At 41.9% G+C, this 17,818-nt stretch overlaps 1 protein-coding gene across 2 annotated transcripts in view; it reads left to right on the forward strand.

Moving 5' to 3' along the window:
* NDFIP2 (Nedd4 family interacting protein 2) overlaps positions 1-16,097 on the forward strand; it is a 221,254-nt gene extending 205,157 nt beyond the window's left edge. For both annotated transcript variants that reach the window (XM_085622088.1, XM_085622087.1), the window contains exons 7-8: positions 3,186-3,291; positions 14,568-16,097. In XM_085622088.1, the coding sequence (XP_085478214.1) occupies positions 3,186-3,289 (104 nt within the window). In that variant the 3' untranslated portion in view covers positions 3,290-3,291; positions 14,568-16,097. The remainder of the gene's footprint in view (positions 1-3,185; positions 3,292-14,567) is intronic.
* The last annotated feature ends 1,721 nt before the right edge of the window (positions 16,098-17,818 follow it).

Consider the following 17,818-nt stretch of genomic DNA (forward strand, 5'->3'; position numbering starts at 1 on the left):
CTTTACTAAGTAATCTGGTTTCCTTAACCGCGATTTTGACGCAATGCAGATCTTCTAAAAAACCACGATGTTTAAGGCACCTTATATCACTAGTGATACAACATACCCTCCGTGGTTCAGAGGCATGAGTCTTGCTGTGTGTTCCAGTTTTCGCTCATGGTTTTCAGTTCCGTAATCGAGGGGACATGACATTAATCAAGATGCCCATGCTTCTGTTGCTCAGGTTCTAATTGGTCAGTCTCTGATTCCATCTCGCCAGCCTTGGTATTCAGATATCTCAATTGTTCTTCAACGTGTGCCCAACAGCACTTTCCAAAGAAGACATTTTACATTTAATTCTCGGTGTTGGCTGATGTAGCTCTTATATAATCTCCATGAACATTGCTTCATCTTTGTTTAGTAGAGGATCATCACTGCGGGCTGCTTCGTAGATATAATCTCTGTGGGGCAGAAGACCTAGGGTAAAAAATAATTTGTACCTCTCCTTTGGCACTTTCTGATTGCTTTATGTGGAGACGCTTGCGCATCTTGTGTGCAGTATCATCTCACTTGAGGCAAGATAAATCAGTAACAGGCTGCTGTAGTGCAATCCTTGAAGCTCTCACAATCTAGTCACACCAGTCCCTACTCAGTAATGTCTCCCCACATTGTTTCCAGTCAGCCATTCCCATTCTCTCTCTCTGATACCACCAGGGTGGGTCCAGAGATTATTCCACTGGCCCGGGTGCATTGTACGTGCCTTTCACCACCTTACCTTGAAGTTCGTTGTTGTGGGCTGGATTGGCTCAAAAGCCCTGTCTTACCCCCTTCCCCAGATCTGAGCGTTGTCTGTTCATAAGCTTAAATGCATTCACATGGAGCTATGGTGGGGGTCTCATATTCTTGATAATGAGTGACTTAGAAATAGTCCCCACATACTGGTGACCAACCCCTGCTAGGCTGCAGCTGCTGCCACTAACTTGTACCTCTTCACGTGTCACTCTGGTGATGCTGTACTGTGGGATATTTAGCCACCTGAGAGTCCTAGAGATAGTGTACAGTAGCTGAGATGAATTCAAGTATTCCACCCATCACTTTTTTGTACTTTGCTGTGTACTAGGTTACTAGCTTGGTTCATAATGAGCATACAACCCTCAGTGTAGGGTTAGAGACTGGTGCTGGTAGTAAGAGTGTTGGATCTAGGCAAACAGACCACTTTGTAACAGGGAAGAAAGCAGTCAAGGAAACAGTACTTGTGAGATGTAAACCGGGCTTGATATGTCGCGTAGTCTGATGATTTCATATGCAGATTGAGAATGAGCTACCGCAGTAAGAACATTTTCATTGAGTACAAGCTATTTTAGATTAGGTAGACAAGATTCTATTAACAGCTTGCATGAATGACTTTGAAAAATGATGGTCAGATGTGACCTAAGGCAGGTCTCTGCATCCAGGAGACTCAGATATCACGGTCCTGATATAAGCATCTCTCAATGGATGCAGAGCACACATAGTCCCTTTCTGAGCCAAATGTCCATCAACACAGAAGGGAGCATTCTTTTCACATCGTTTTTCTAGATCTAATTATAGTTATGTCAGCTTTCAAAGTATGCTTAACACCAGCTGCAGATGACAAAGATTTGATCAGGACAGATGATATCACAGAAATGTACTACATCAAGATGTAGGGTTGCTCATGATCCGTTATCCAAAGAAGTAGAAGAACTGTGGATGATGGCAGCCATACACCACGTCACTCTGTCTGAGGAGCACCTTTAAGGTACAAGGAAGAAAGTGGCAGGTTACCGAAGTCTCCTCCCTATCCAGTCAGTTGGGCATATTATCTAGGACTGTTTTTCAAGCAACCCAACTGCAAAACACTCTTGCTTTGCCTTCAGGTACGTGCTTGAAGAATCTATGAGTGAGGCAGTATCAAAAGGCTACAGCAGACTTCTTATTACTTTCCTTCCCAGCCACATGGCCAGATTATAAATGCTGCAAGACTGAAGGAATAGAATATCCACTGTGAGTCGGACAGACATGGTACCTGATTCTTGTTCCATAATTTGTGAACAGTCTTGAGCTTTTAGAGGCTAATCCCAGATATATGGGCCAAATTCTCTATTGTGACTCGGCTTTCTAAAACGGGTAGCCTAGCTCCTGAAGCCCTGTAGTATAGTCAGATCACCCAGCATGCATCAACGTGTTTAGTCCAGAGCTGGGTTATTCAACCAAAATAATAAAGAAATTGAAAAGATCCTGCATATCCCTACAAATCAATAACCTCAAACCATTCACCTTCAAAACTCATGAGGTTTTATCATATCTTCTATGTGTAGGATTATAAAGTCTGAAATAGGCCTTTATTAGGGTGCAACAGGCAGCACTTTCATATTACAAGAAAAAACAGCACAGCAAACTTTCTTTTGTCCTGTCTTGAAATATTTGTAAAAAATTGAATTCTGAAGCATTCTTCCACCCGGCATTCGATACCACAGTGGTGCTGTCGTTATTGACGTCCTTGACTTTAGCGACCATGCACATATATGAGCTGAAATATTTGAGGAATTGACGATTGTAATGGTTACCTCCACTGAAAATGTAAGTTAAGGCCATTTATTTCCCCCCGATGAACCATATATGGAATTTCATAATGTCAAAGTAAACTTCAGAAGCCACCCAATATTTATCTCAGACATTGAGCCTTGTGTACTAACCCTGTCCGCAAACCAATGATGTGCAAATTGCACCCTGACTCGTTTGTGTATGGAATGCAATTTGCAATGCGACCCGTGTACTAAAAGGTTGCGTTGCAAATTTCCTGTTCTCGGGTTGCAATTTGCGACCTCTTTTGGAGGACCTGCTTTATAGACACGCGTCCCGCATCCATCCGAGAGGAGGCATTCTAGTTCCTGGTACACTTTTGTTTCATAATCTGAATATGTCCGCTGGCATCAGAGTTAAGATTTAATCCACGTATTGGCCATCTCAAAAGGTCAGGCAATTAGTTGCATAGGGAGCGTTACGAGATATGGGTCTGTAATACAACTGTATTACCATTACCTCCCTGATGACGAGGGATATATCAAAGCGCATGAATATTTGAACATGTTCAACTCTAAAGAACTGTAGTTGCAAGTAAATTTGTTCTTTTGTATTTGAGAAAAATGTAGTCATTGTATTCCCTTTTTGTTTTGTATTTTCAGGCCTCCTTTTGTTCTTCAGAGGATTTGTCAATTATTTAAAAGTGCGAAACATGTCTGAAAGCATGGCAGCTGCGCATAGGACAAGGTTTTTCTTCTTATATTAGAGGTAAGAAAATCAACTTTACATGTTCTAGTATTATGTTTTTCAATACCCAGAGTTTTTTATCCTTTCCAATTTTAAATTTAGTTTGTATTAATATTATTAGTCACGTTTTGGTCTTTCCTCACCAAAAACAGTTATGTTAAGTTATGCAAACACTCTTTGTATTTGTTGAAAACCCATGCACGTGGTGTGAGTTTTTTTTAGCACAATCATGGATGTTTAGTGACTCAACCCCTTCATAAATATCTGAATGGACACTTAGGATATATGGAATAAGTGGCCTGCTCTACCTATTCCCCAATTTCTACTCCATTGTGTTGATTTTGTACACTCACATATTGACATGCGCTAACTGGCCCTCCAGCTTCTGTCCTTACGTTCATTGCTTTTTTACATAGCCATGTGGTTAATCACCCACCTATGCAAATGTAAACATGTCACCTCTGTCTTAATATAGTTACACTGGTTCCCTCTAAATGTGAGAATTATTTTTAAGAATTATTCTCATGTTCAAAGTCTGTAACATTGAATAGCTGCCTAATAAGCTTGTTACCCCTAGAAATATCAGTGTTACTCAAACTCCACCCTTAGCAAATTCGAAATTTCTAAGACCACCAACAAATGAACTTGTACACCAGCTTTCTCTTTATATGCTTCAAGACTTTGAAATGATGCCCCCACGATCATGATTAGCTCTATCTCTCCAGCACTTCAAACAAGATGTCAGACCCGCCACTTAAAATATTTGGCTTCTACATTAAGCCTGACCTTCCACCTCAATTTCCACCTTTTTGATCACTTTTCAATTTAACACCCTGACTCTCACTTCTCTGTTAACTACATCATCTAATTCACTCGTTCATCAGTGACTTCCCCCATCCTCCCTAGCTGCCAACTCAGTCTTTCTCCTCTACTCCAGTTCTCAAATAATGCTGTAGAGTGCCTGCAGTCCTCTTACTCAAATTTCTATTCCTAATGTGTTTTTTGACTTTCCAAATAATAAAGTAGTCACATCAACATCGCTTAACCAAGTGACAAAAAGAAGCAAAAATGGAATATAGCACTCAGCAATTATCCAAAGCAAGTGTGCAGGGGGATGCAACATTATTTATAAATGTCATGTATAACCGTTGGATGCTCTGGCTTGGGCTCCTTAGTTTTCCAATAGGCACATGTCACTTTGGATAGAAGGTTCTTCCATTCAGCCTGAAATTAGTACCTCAAGTGTATTCACAATGATTCCCAGTAGTGGCTATGGCCAAGGACAAAAGGCACTCTCCATTTATCCCAGACTTGACGACTGACTGGTGATGGCTTCCTCTACCCTGGATCACCTCTCTAACTTAGGCCTATTGAACCAGTTCCGCAAAGTATATGATCCATCTGGTTCATGTAATCCAGTAGTTTTCTGTAATGCTGAACATAAAGCTGGTTAACATGTTTCCTTCATGGACATGACCTAATACATTCATTTGAAAATGTGCCTCCTAAACAAGACTCCGAACTCCCACAGTCAGACAAGGCCACTCTCTTCTGGGCATTGTGCCCACCTTTAAACTGCGCTTATGCCCCTTCAGCAGTGACTAGAAGACTAGTGGTTCAAACAACGGAATTGGGAAGAGAAGATGCACTGTCATGTCTGGCAGTGCTTTGGTATGATAACCACGACCAGCGCCAGGTACCCTGGATCCACATCCTCCCACTGCTACGACGCCGCCACCCTCCTCGCACTCAACCCCGGAAGACTCGGAGGCTGCAACTGGCATGGCCAGTTCTCCTGCATCCACTGTAGTCAGACCTTCACCACTACCCCAACCTCTGGCACCGCCGACACCATCACTGACCACACCTTAAGATGCGTCCTCCTCAACGTGCGCTTCATACACAAACACACCATAGAATTCTGGAACCTACTCGACTCTCTTTTGCCCAACATCGCCTTCTTCACGGAGACCTGGACCAATGCCACCTCCGCCCCGATGTCAACACCGCCATCCCGGACGGATACAAGACCCAGAGGAAGTACCGCCCCAACCACCTGGGAGGGGGCCTCGCCATTGCATACAAGAGCACCCTCCTCCGCCTCACCACCTACAGCGAAACCTTCCCCTCCGTCGAACACCTGCACTTCCAGACCAGCCCTAACAGCACACTCCAAGGAACCCTCATCTACAGACCCCCGAACACCCTTCGCCACCACCATCACAGACTTCATCGCTCCTCACGCCATCGCATCAATTAACTACATACTCATTGTAGACCTCAACTTCCACCTCGACAACCACCGCGATCCCAACTCCACCATCCTCTGGGACAACCTCGCCAACATCGGACTCAACCAACTCGTCACCACACCTACACACCGAGCGGGACACACCCTCGACCCCATCTTCGCTGCAGGCAACAGCATTAATTTCAGCCACACAATGCTACAACCATGGACGACCACCACGGCGTTCACTTCACCGTCGACAAACCCAAGGCACCAAAACCACTCCGCCCCCCCCCCCCCCCCCCGCACCCCCCACCCGCTGCAGAGGAACTGGAGCAAGGTCACCGACGAACAACTGAAATCCATCCTCACCCGAGACAACCCCACCTGGGTCACAGGACCCCACACTTGGATCGCCAACTGCGCAGACGAGTTTGCCCGCTACGCAACCCCGGCAAACATCCCCCAGGAAAGCCGCTTGGTCCACAACCGATCTCCAAAAAAAAAGGCGCACCTGCAGACGTCTGGAGACTATCTGGAGGAACACCAAGACAACCGATAACTACTCCACCTACAAGGACGCCATGACGGACTACCACAACCAAATCAGAACAACCAAAAGGAACTTTATCCACAACAAAATCCTCTCCAACTCCAAGGAACTCTTCAGTGTCATTCACGATTTCACCAAACCATGCAGCGAAGCCACAGACGTCACCCCGTCCCAAGACCTCTGCGACAAGTTCGGAACCTACTTCCACCTCAAGATCAGGACACTTTATGACAACTTTGCCGACGACCCACGCCCGCCAGAGACACCAGCCAGCCTGCCATCTCAAACTGGAAGCCAATGACGACCGAGGACACCGCCACGAACATGAAAGGCATTCCCTCGGTGGCCCCCACCGACCCATGCCCCCCGCACATCTACCACAGGGTCACGGACACCATCGCACCCGAACTACAGTGGACCATCAACACCACCTTCACAACAGGCACTTTCCCAGACAACTGGAAGCGCGTGGAAGTCAGGCCCCTGCTCAAGAAGCCCACGGCCGACCCCATCGACCTCAAGAACTACTGGCCCATCTCGCTCTTCCCCTTTGCAGCCAAGGTGGCAGAGAAAGCAGTCAATAGGGAACTGACCCGATTAGTCGAAGAGAACGCCGTCCTCGACCCGTCCCAATCCGGATTCCGAAGCAACCACAGCACCGAGACTGCCCTACTCGCTGCCCCAGACGACATCCGCACCCTCCTGGACCAGGGCCACTCCGCACCCCTCATCCTCCAAGACCTGTCTGCATCCTTCGACACCGTCTCTCACCGCACACTAGTCGACAGACTACACGACGGCAGCATACAAGGTAAGGACCCTGGACAGGATCCGATCGTTCCTCACCGGGAGAAGCCAAGAGTTCAGACTACCACCCTTCCTCACCCCTCCCCTCCCCCCCACGCACATCATCTGCGGAGTCCCACAGGGGTCATCACTGAGCCTGACCCTCTTCAACATCTACATGGCCCCCCTCGCAGCCATTGTCTGACAACACAGCCTCAACATCGTATCCTACGCCGACGACACCCAACTCATCCTTTCCCTCACCAGAGAACCCACCACTGCAAAACTCAACTTCCAGAGAGGAATGCAAGTCGTCGCAGTCTGGATGACCAACAGCTGTCTAAAACTCAACGCCGAAAAGACAGATGTCCTCATCCTTGGAACCACCCCTACAGCATAGGACAACACTTGGTGGCCGACCGCCCTCAGAAGCCCACCTATCCCCGCAGACCACACCAAAAACTTCGGCATCGTACTCGACTCATAACTCACCATGAACCGACAGGTCAACGCCGTCTCCTCCAGCTGCTTCAGCACCCTCCGCATCCTTCGCAAGACCTTCAAATGGATCTCACCTGAGGCAAGGCAGACATCACCCACGCACTCATCACCAGCAAACTGGACTATGGAAACGCTCTCTCTGCCAGCATCAACAAATCTCTACTCTGGGAACTCCAGACAATACAGAACACATCAGGCACGAACACATCAGCCAGCACCTACGGAGACTCCACTGGCTCCCCGTGGAGAAGAGTCACCTTCAAAATCCTCACCCACGCCTACAAATGCCTACACAACAACTGACCCAAATACCCCAACAACAGAATAAACTGCCACAAACCCAAAAGAAACCTCCGATCTGCCAACCTCGCACTAGCTGAAACCCCGTGCATCAATAGAGCCAGGGCAGGTGGAAGATCGTTCTCTCACATTGCAGCCAAAACCTGGAACGAGTTATCGACAGACATCAGACGTGCCACCTCCTTGAACACCTTCAGGAAGACCCTCAAGACCTGGCTCTTCGGCTGCACGGACCTGTTCTCCGCCCCCCCCCACGCCTTGAGATCCTCACGGGTAAGTAGCACGCTTACAATTCCCTGATTGATTGATTGACTGATAGTGCATGTTACATGCAAGCCAGGCCTGGTTACATTTAAACATTTAACGTTCAAGAATTTTTGCATATGCATGAGACACAAGAACAATAACTGAATGGTAATGCTATCTAATGGGTGCTCAGTTTTCTTGTTTTTGGTTTGGAATCACCAGGTTTTTTTAACAGTGTACATACTAACAAGTCAGAGAAGGAAAGCTTTCCATATCTCTGGTGCACATGTTGTAAGGGATGATGACCTTGTAGAAACCTGTCTTTGAAGGAAGAAGAATGTAGCTTTAGTTTCTGTAGGATCTGTATACTTCTGCAAAGGGGCATGTTTGCTCATTTTGGTTGCAAAGTATGAGCTGAGCACGAGTGATGATTCCTCACTCTAAAAGACCCCATTAGCAATAAATGTGTAAAAGGTACTGGTGCAAGGGTGGGGTTAGAGACCTGGACTGGTTTCTATGGGGAGATGCTGAAGGGCTGGATTCCGGCAGCTGTCCCGATGACAGCAAAGGTATGCAGAGAAACTATACCTGGCTTGGCCTAATGTAGTTCTGCAAACTAATAGCGCCATTTATACTGGGTGGCTGAAACAATTACAGATACTTTGGGTAAGGAATAGACTACTAGATTAGGGATGTGTGAAGAAATGGTATTGGGATTTTCTTAAACTTCACCCTAATTTGCATATTATCTGCTGAGTTGTTAATAATATTCGCGATCATTCTCATACACCCATTTTGTAGACAAATAATGCAAAGTAAATAACCATATAACTGAAATACCAATCATCTTGTGATGTCTTGATGTGGAGTATCACTTTATAGTCCCCTCCAGATAAGAGATTCTGTGACAGGATTGTGTGACTCCTAAACTCTCTGTCTAACCGAGTATAACGCGTTAAAGGAATGAGAGACATCTGGCAGTTATGTTTTCCAAAACAGGCACATTTCCTTTTGGGGCTAAATGGATCTACCAGATGTGAGCACAATATTATTGGAGTGAAAATGACCAACAGTGTCATTCTCTCTTTTGCCTCATAGAACAAGTGGAACTTCATGGAATTCCTATCCAAGAACATCCTTCCCCTGCGACTATAGTCACTGATCCATTGATAGAAAGATGTGTTACTCACATGGGGGAATCTCGCAGCCTTATGAAAATAGTTGCAGTCAAAGGCGAAATGCCACATTAGCATCTAAGAATGCAGTCCATCTTACATTCATTTCCATCTCCCATTGATACCCAGAATGTTCATTCTGCTACAAGTGAACAAAACAACCAGATCCAAGGTTATGTCTTGGAAAGTGCAGACCATCTAATACTGAGCTCCAGCAAGTAACATTTCACTTATAGAAATACATCTCGCAAGTCTCAAGAACTGAAAAGTGGACAAGCTCAGCAAGCATTACATTGAAGAGCATATGTGGGTTCTCTGCTGTGATGTTCTGTGCACATCTTTGATGTTTGGAGAAGCCTTCAAGTGAACGCCCATACCAACACCAGAATAAACCCAAAATGCTGCACCTTCATGCCCAGATTACAAGAGCCTCATTATGTACGTAAAGTCCTTTTGATAAAAATGTTGTAAACACATGCCTGTACCTTTCAGCCAAACAATTTGCTTTTGAGGGGACCCACTATGCGAGAGTTTAAAATAAAGATGATTCTCACTACTGTGAACTGGCAGGGAAATTGTGGTTTGTGGACCTTCTGCATCTGACACTATGACAACACATGAGGGTTTGGTGCAGGCAGGATATAATCACCTTTATGTTGTGCACGATCCATCACCCCTTCCTGCTGTCGCATAGACTGACCACCTGGCTCCTGAGAACCTGCAGTAGGGTACTTTCCAGATGACTGTATGAACATTCTGACAGAGTTCAAGCTTCCTTTCCCTCATTCCTCCTACGCCTTTAAGTGGAAGAGATTCTTCGTCTGTATCCAAAAACAAGTGGACCTGAGAACATGTTAAGAAGACATACTACTGCTTTACCTTGTTTTTTCGCCACAATCTAACCTTGAGTTTTCTTCTATAAAAATGCATTAGGATGCCACCACTGCTTATAGAAAAAGTCTATCTCTGGCGCCTTTTTTCGCCATTCCTATGGTTAAATATTTCCTGGAAAGCCTAATGATTGTTTTTCCCTCAGTTTTAAGGCCATCTTCTTTTTAAGAACTGAACACTGGCCCATCAAGCTAATGGGCCCTCCTTTGGAACCATGCACAAATCTAGCCTTTCGTATCTATCATGGATAGAGTGAGTGAGCTTCAAACTCCATACACAGAAGAATTTAATATGGTGTTCCATGACAATAACGGATCCCTAAGAACTCCCCTTCCTTCCTCCTTAAGGTAATATCAGATTCTGTGTCAAAAAAGAACTTCTTCCCCAAACCCTTACTCCCCAGTGGAAAAGTTTCACCATACTATGGATATGTAAAACTTAGTTTTGTTGCTAATTATGGGTTTGTCTCTTCTGGTGTAACTTCTACAAAGAAAACCATTGCTAGATGCATAGTGTTTTATGTACTTATTTGCTATCAGAAGCTGAATACACACCTTTTCGTAGTAAACATTCAGCCCAATATAACAGAGCCAAGGCAGCTACTGCAACTCTCGTGAGAAATGTAGATATTTGTTGTTGCATTTATTCGTACTCGCTGTTTAACCAATTCTGTTGAGTTATATAATTCTAGTTCTCCAACATGGGTAGTGTCTCTGAATCCATAAACATCCCACCACCTCCCCATATTTCCAAAAGAATAGATGGAAAGTCTGTTGATATCCAGATACTTCCTATGGGTTACCTTAAAAAACAAACTGCCTACTGACCCTGCACTGCATGATGGCGATACTGTGAGCCTCTAGCTTTCCCAAAGTCTATGTGTCCTGTTGACACTGTGTGTGGGTTTGTATACAAGCTTTCTGAAAGCCCGATTTTCCGGTTATTTTTAATTTGAAAAATGTTTAAATATAGTGGTCTTCTGTCAAATAGCTAGTACTTAACTGAATTGGTTGATTTGATATTTTTAATAAAACATTTTCAGAATCATTTAGGAAATGTTGCCTTTCCTGTTCATTAGTTCATTTATGTAATGCTATTTAAAATAAATAAAAATGTTGTAAATGTGCTCCTGGAATCTCCACATGTGCTTAGGTATTCAATTGATCGTTAACCAAAAGAAATTCTACTTGATTTGGGAAAGGCAGCTTTTTTGAATTAAAGTCATTTTGTGTGTTTCTCATAATGGGTTTACTTGGAAAAGGGAGATTACAAGTCAATCTGCTGACTTGACCAGTTTGTGTCAAAAAGAGTTTGTAAACACAGTTTCTGCTGTTATTTGTTGGACATCAATTTTCTGTATTCTTGTGATCAAGCCTAAGGGTGATATAGAAAGTAAAATTGCCTTCCAAGACTATAAGCAGTCTGTCCGAGATAGTCAATTCTCTGAAATAAGAGAAGCAAACCTCCCTACACGAGGTTGCCTTTTCCCCCCTCAGAATCTCACTCTCCTCCTCCTCCTCCTCTTTCTTTCCCCCCCCCCCACCCCCCCTTTGGTTGTGATGCCTGCTTTAGAAACATTTATAGCTAAGCTTAGGGGTATGTTTAATTCTAAGCTTTACTGCTACAGGTGTGTGAGTTTTGACAAAGTCAGTGCTACTACCATGCATTTTCAATAACTAGTACAGAGTGTGAAGCCTTGGTTCCTCTGGAGGAAGTCAGTTGCTTCCATGAAGCTTAAGTCACTCCACATGCCATGCACTTGACATATTTAACAGATCAACCTTTCTAGCTCAGTGAATCTGGCCATATGTTTTTATTGTCTGTACTAAAGAGTCTATGAGATTGTTTGTCCACCTCCACTTATTGAATTCTACTGTGTAAGGAGATATTTAGTGCCTAACGGAGCAGACCACCTTTAATATTGATTTGTTTTCCAAATGATTCAACTTTTATTCCAGTCTGTCTATTGAATTGGGTGTATCACAACTATACCAACCAACTTCAAGTTCCTCAAGATTACTGTTAAAAAATCCCCAGTTTCTGGACCTTTACAGTCTGCATTTGCTTATAATCCCCTATGAACAATGGAACTAAAATGATACTTTAAGATTTTGATTTGGACAGTTTTTGGCCACTGATCTTCTTGTGTATGAGAGAACATAAAGCCATAATAAAAGTTTTAAGCCGTTCTTTGCAAGCATTGAGACCTATTCACAACGACATTTATGTGTAGGTGAAGTAGTAGTTCTACTGTAGTACCTCTTCGCCTACTTTGTGAAGTGTTCTTGAAATGTCCAACTTCCTGTTAGTGAAAGTACAAGAAGGGTGCAGCCATTCCTATTTGTACTAACTAGTCATGAATATTCCCAAATAATATATTTTGGGGCCAATTCTCAAAGGCATTCAAGAGTAAGGTAAGTAGTATTGCAGGAGAACTGCTTTACATACTCAAGGAAGCTGTTGTGAATTGGCCCCATTGTAAGAATGTGTTTAGCGTACATTGGTAAACCAATGTGGGTGAGCTGGATCATATTCCTTTGTTCACACCACTTATAATCTCGAGTTATGGAGCCTTAGATTAACGAGATGGATTAAATTTTGTGGATCATGTTTTTTCTGCTGATTCTGACTGAGCTTCATGGTGGGTAGCAGGGGGCAGGAGTAGGTTAACAGCATAAGGTTTTAATACAGAATTTATGGTGTGTTGTAGAGACCCAGGGAGTGGAAGGAGAAATGGGGATAATGGGTTATATGTATATAAAAAGAAGCAAGCGGTGGTAGAGGATTTTCTTGGTTTATCACACATCCTCCCAAAACTGTAAACTTGAGTCTAATTAAATGGTGTTAAGGAGAATTTTTTTTTGGGTCACTGAATTACAGGTACGAGGAGCATCCTCTCCAGCATTCACTGACCCTCACCCACCAATGTGACATCTTCATCATCAAGTCGTGCTCCATGTTGGGTGGGGTGTGCAGTGCTCAACAGGCTTTATGTGGAGCTCTTTTTTTTCGTAAACATCTTGGGACCTCACAAATGAGGTGCCTGAAGATCATTTGTGTATCTTCTTATTTAGATAGACTGAGTGCGACTGATTTAAAATTGCATGTGGTTAGGATTTTGGTAGTGTATTTATTTTCAATTTCAATTTCTGCCTACCTGGTCCGTGTCATTTCTGACAACCTCAGTTTTTTATATACCCTAATCTAAATAGTTGTCCAGCTACAGTGTTTGTTTAAGGTCTAGAGTATAGTACCCACATTCATAAACATACATTCATTAGCACCTGTACAGAATGTATGATACATTCCATAATTTTTTTTTTTTAATTTTTGGCGTGCAATTTTCCTTCTTATATGTTCTGGTTCTTGTTTTGATGAACCAGGTTACCATGTTAATAATGTTCCTAATCTGTTTTTCCATTAATAGTGGGCATCTGGTTATATTCCCCCTAGACACACTTGGCAGAACTGCTTTTAGGCATTTTGTCCACTTTTGCTCTCGTCACAAATGTTCCCAGAGTTTCCCCTTAAACGTATAATGCCTGTCTAACTATCAATAACGAAATAAACAATTGAGAGGCACCTATGACAAAGAGGGGTACTCGTGTAGAGTAAGTTCTGACACTGTGGTCTTTGGCAGCAATAGAGTATGTCACAGCAGAACACATGTCGGGAAGAACGTTTCTAACCTTTCCTACTTGATCGATGTGAAAGTGGAGCCCTGCCAACAAACTGTATGCTCAAACTGGGAAAACCTGCATGGCCTTTGGTGGGCATGTTCTCTGCCCATCCCTTATAGAATTTGTCCTTGAGCCTCTTTGAACCTCGAAGTCCCATAAGCAAAGGTAAGACAGGGCACAGAAAAACTGAATGGCACATGTAGCCACATCATGCTTAAAAACTGCTCATCCCTACAGCATGCGGTGCATGCAAGGTTTCTTTTCCACAGTTTCTGACCCAAGCTACTGCGGAGAAAAAGATGCAAATATTTCTAAGAGCCTTTGTTCCACAATTCACCACTATATCGTTGTTTAGCTCATGAAAGTCTTCGATATCCCCAAACCCTTCCCATCTTCTCTTTTTGCCAGTTCTTCTTTGCCATTGCAGCTTTAATGGAAGAAGGAACAAAAATAAAGAATGAAACCCGTAAAACGTGAACATAATTGCAGTGAGATTGGAGACTTCAAGTGCATAGTTGCAAGATAAACGCAGAATCCAATGCTGTGGTACAATTTATGTCAATCCAAGGGAAATTATAAAGATTATGTAAAATGAGGATCTGTGAGGAAGAGGTGAGGAGAGTTAAGTAGAAAGTGTAGCTAATTAAAATTCACAAAATCTTGATTAACTCAGAAAAAACTATTTGTTACAACTTATATATTTTGCTTCTCCACTGGTAGGTTGCTTGTTTAGCTTTTTTTCACACTCGACTTTCCCCAATACAAAACATCTATGTGAAATTGTATTTCAAAATCTATGTAAATCTCTTGTTCTAAATGCTCATCGATTAATGTTGACATATTTTTTTCTTTTGGTTTGTATTACATTGTAACCCCATGATCAAGAATTCTGTTTGCGTTATTAAGAAGACTGATCATTCTGCTTTTTTCCTCAGGCTAGGTTGACCAGACATTCCATTCCAAAAAGCAATGTGAAATTCCAGATGGTCTGTAAACCCGGTGGTTAAGAAGACCTGCTAAAACCAGAAGACAAATTTGTAAATGCAAGATACTTCTCAGTAAAGAATGACAGGGTGGTTTATGCTTAAATTTCAGTTCTGTTTATTTTATGTGTGATATGTACTGCAAAAATATTCCTGCACATTTGCATATGTGCTACATTTAAAGACGTGTGAAACTAGAACACATCATTGAAAGCTATGTGGAAGTCAAAGTTGGGCAATCCAAAACACAACACTGGTAAACGGTCCTACTGCATGTATGTTCCACTCTTTTTATTTTGGGCCTTATTTCCTTTTTTTTCTTTTTATATACAGATAATGAATGTATACCAAGTACGTTTTAATCAACAGCTATGATTTTTCGTATTGCCTAGTCATGGAGTAGTGTTTATTATAAAGCCTATTAACTGTAGAACTGACAAAAAAAACTTTTCTTCCTTCAGATTGTGGGCCCTCTTTTTATAAATGAAAATAAATCCTGTGCAAAACTGTCTCAAAATGTTCATCAAAAGATCAAGTATAAAATCTCTACTTTATCATTGTAAATATCAACTACATAATTACTTTTTAAGTTCATTGTTTAAGGTCTGTATTTGTAACTAAGAGATTTTGCATACATTTTATATGAGTAATGTTCTTTTTTTTGTTTTTGCTTGACCAAATTTTTTAGGATTAGATTGGCAGAAGTGTAATTGCAAGGAATGAGTAGTATCTGATCTTCGCATGTAAGCTTACAAATGCTTATGAAATTCTTACCCCTGATCTATTCAACTTCTTAATCATCTTCATGCGCCCACATATGCAACGTAGTAACATAATCAGTTGAAACTATTTGGGAATGGATACGTCCGTCACCTCAGTCATTTATAACAAATTTAATTATTAGATGTCAGCTACTTTTAACATCATTTTATAAAGTAGATTGCATTTTTTTGCGTTTTGCACTTTTTTCATAATTTTGATAAGCTTTGACTCCAGAAATACAAGCAATGCACTATTAACTCGTATTCAACTTCAGGCAACATTTTAGTAAGTCATCTCTTAAGTTTCAACCACAACTGGAATTCTGATGTTTAACTGGCCACAAGTGAGTGTTGCACCGTAACAAATATTTTGTACTCATTAGATGACTTTACAGCTTTGGTTCTAAAATTGGTATGAATGAAGAGATACGTAGTGCATCTTGCAAAGTTAAACTGTGTTTACACATACATCTGTATATAAGCGGTACATAAGAAAATTGGTTACCATGAACAAATCACTGATAAATACTAAAAAGGCGAATGCATTTAAAATAAAATGTTAAACGTTTGCCTTTGTGTGTAAAAAGTAAATAAAATAACACTATTAATTACAATGTTCAATAGCTGATTTAAATCTTTTTTTCCATTTTCATTTGTAATTTTTATTTTTCTATATTTATCATGTCCCAAAAATAAAACATTTTTTTGCTCATCAGAAAAAGTGTTTCTGTTCCTTAATATTTAATATTCTTTAATATTTAATAAAACATTATTTCAGTTTGGCACATGTATTACCATTTGAGATACTTGGTATAATTCAACTGGATTACGCAGCAGCAAAGTATGACATGCATCCTACACTGGATCCTGAGCCTCAGTAGTATCTAGATTCTCTGTCATTTTGCATGCCACCTGTTAATAATGTTACAGTTAAACACCACAAGGATCACTGTATTTGTTTTGATTTCGAAGAAGGCCTACCATGTACACATCCTTTGCCTCCACCTTAGTAGATGTCTTCTGAAAATGAATCCCTAATCCTGGAGGTCTCTTTGATGATAGATGCTATACAAATGTAGAAGGTGCATCATTCAGAACATTCTTTGGGTTTGATGTAGAGTTTGGCAGACGGATACACCATCTCAAATGTGACTGATAGCCTATCTGTCTTATTACAAATTTATTGTATCTTATCAAGCTTACAGTAAGATGAGTGGGATATCTGTCACATTTGTGACGACATAGGCACCTGTCAAACTCTAAATCAGGCCCTTTGTGTTTCAGCTAGTCCATGAGGATCAGGAAAGAACTGCAGAGAATTATTTTAATCTCCGAATGGAGTCACTACGTAACGTTCTATTTTACATTGTTATGAGAGCTAATGCTCACAGTCTTCTGCAGTTTTTCCCAATCGATGTGTGCCTGGATTTCAGCTATTGTCTATTAGAACTGTGTTCAGAGCTTGTGAGAATCTTGCATCTTGAAGTGACAGAGCTTGTCCTAGAGGTGTAGCATAGTGTTTCATAATACAAATTTGACAGACTGACATTGATCCAGAAGTTAATGTTGTTCGTGCTCTGCCAGATTTGAGCAGTCTTGTAACCAAAAACCAAAGAACTCCCCTGAGTAAATATTTCATCCACCAGCAATCACTCTCACCTCAATTTGTAGACATTTACAACTGTACATAACATACAGCAAAAAAACAACAACTTCTTAGCCACTGGTGGGCTATCCATATGCGATTTGGCAAGGGAGTAGCTTTGGAATAAGTGTGACTACAGGTGTCCCTTCCCCCCATTTGGACTCATGATGCCGGATTTAGGTATCCTATATATCTTCCATATATAACGCCAAAACGGTGCTGTATGTATATTTTACTTATTGAGCATGCAGTTGCTTTGCGACTAAAGTGTTGACAGGAATGGAATCTGGGAGTAGTAATCCTTGGTCCTGATGAAAAGCTTTGGGTTAGGGCTTGAAACATGCGGACCTCTGAAACTCAGGAACATAATTCCATTGAGTTTCGCTTTCTCCCCAATGTTTAACCATCCCAGCTAGTGGTAAGAATAACATTATGTTTCCTACTAGTTGGGTGTTTTCAATCTTCCACACAAACCACCCCCACTCCTATTCCTTTAATCTTTTTTCATATATTAGAATAACACCAAAAAGTGCTCCCACGTAACTCGTAGGTCGCAGCACGCCCTGTTCTGCAGTGGAATGGGAAGGACCTCAATTATGAAGCATGCCACCACGTGGAAATCCTGGTGGGTGAGGGTTATCTAAACAAAACATTCTGTTTTCCAAAACCAGAAGTTGAAGTCAGGTCAAAGATTGACTCTTTGTCTTTTATTAAGTTCGATAGGAGGACAAGTCTCTTTGTCTTTTCCTCTACCCTCCCCCTTTGATTCATACAGAACATACAACACACACAAAATA

Source organism: Triturus cristatus, chromosome 8 (genome assembly GCF_964204655.1).
Source record: "Triturus cristatus chromosome 8, aTriCri1.1, whole genome shotgun sequence".
Classification (NCBI taxonomy): domain Eukaryota; kingdom Metazoa; phylum Chordata; class Amphibia; order Caudata; family Salamandridae; genus Triturus; species Triturus cristatus.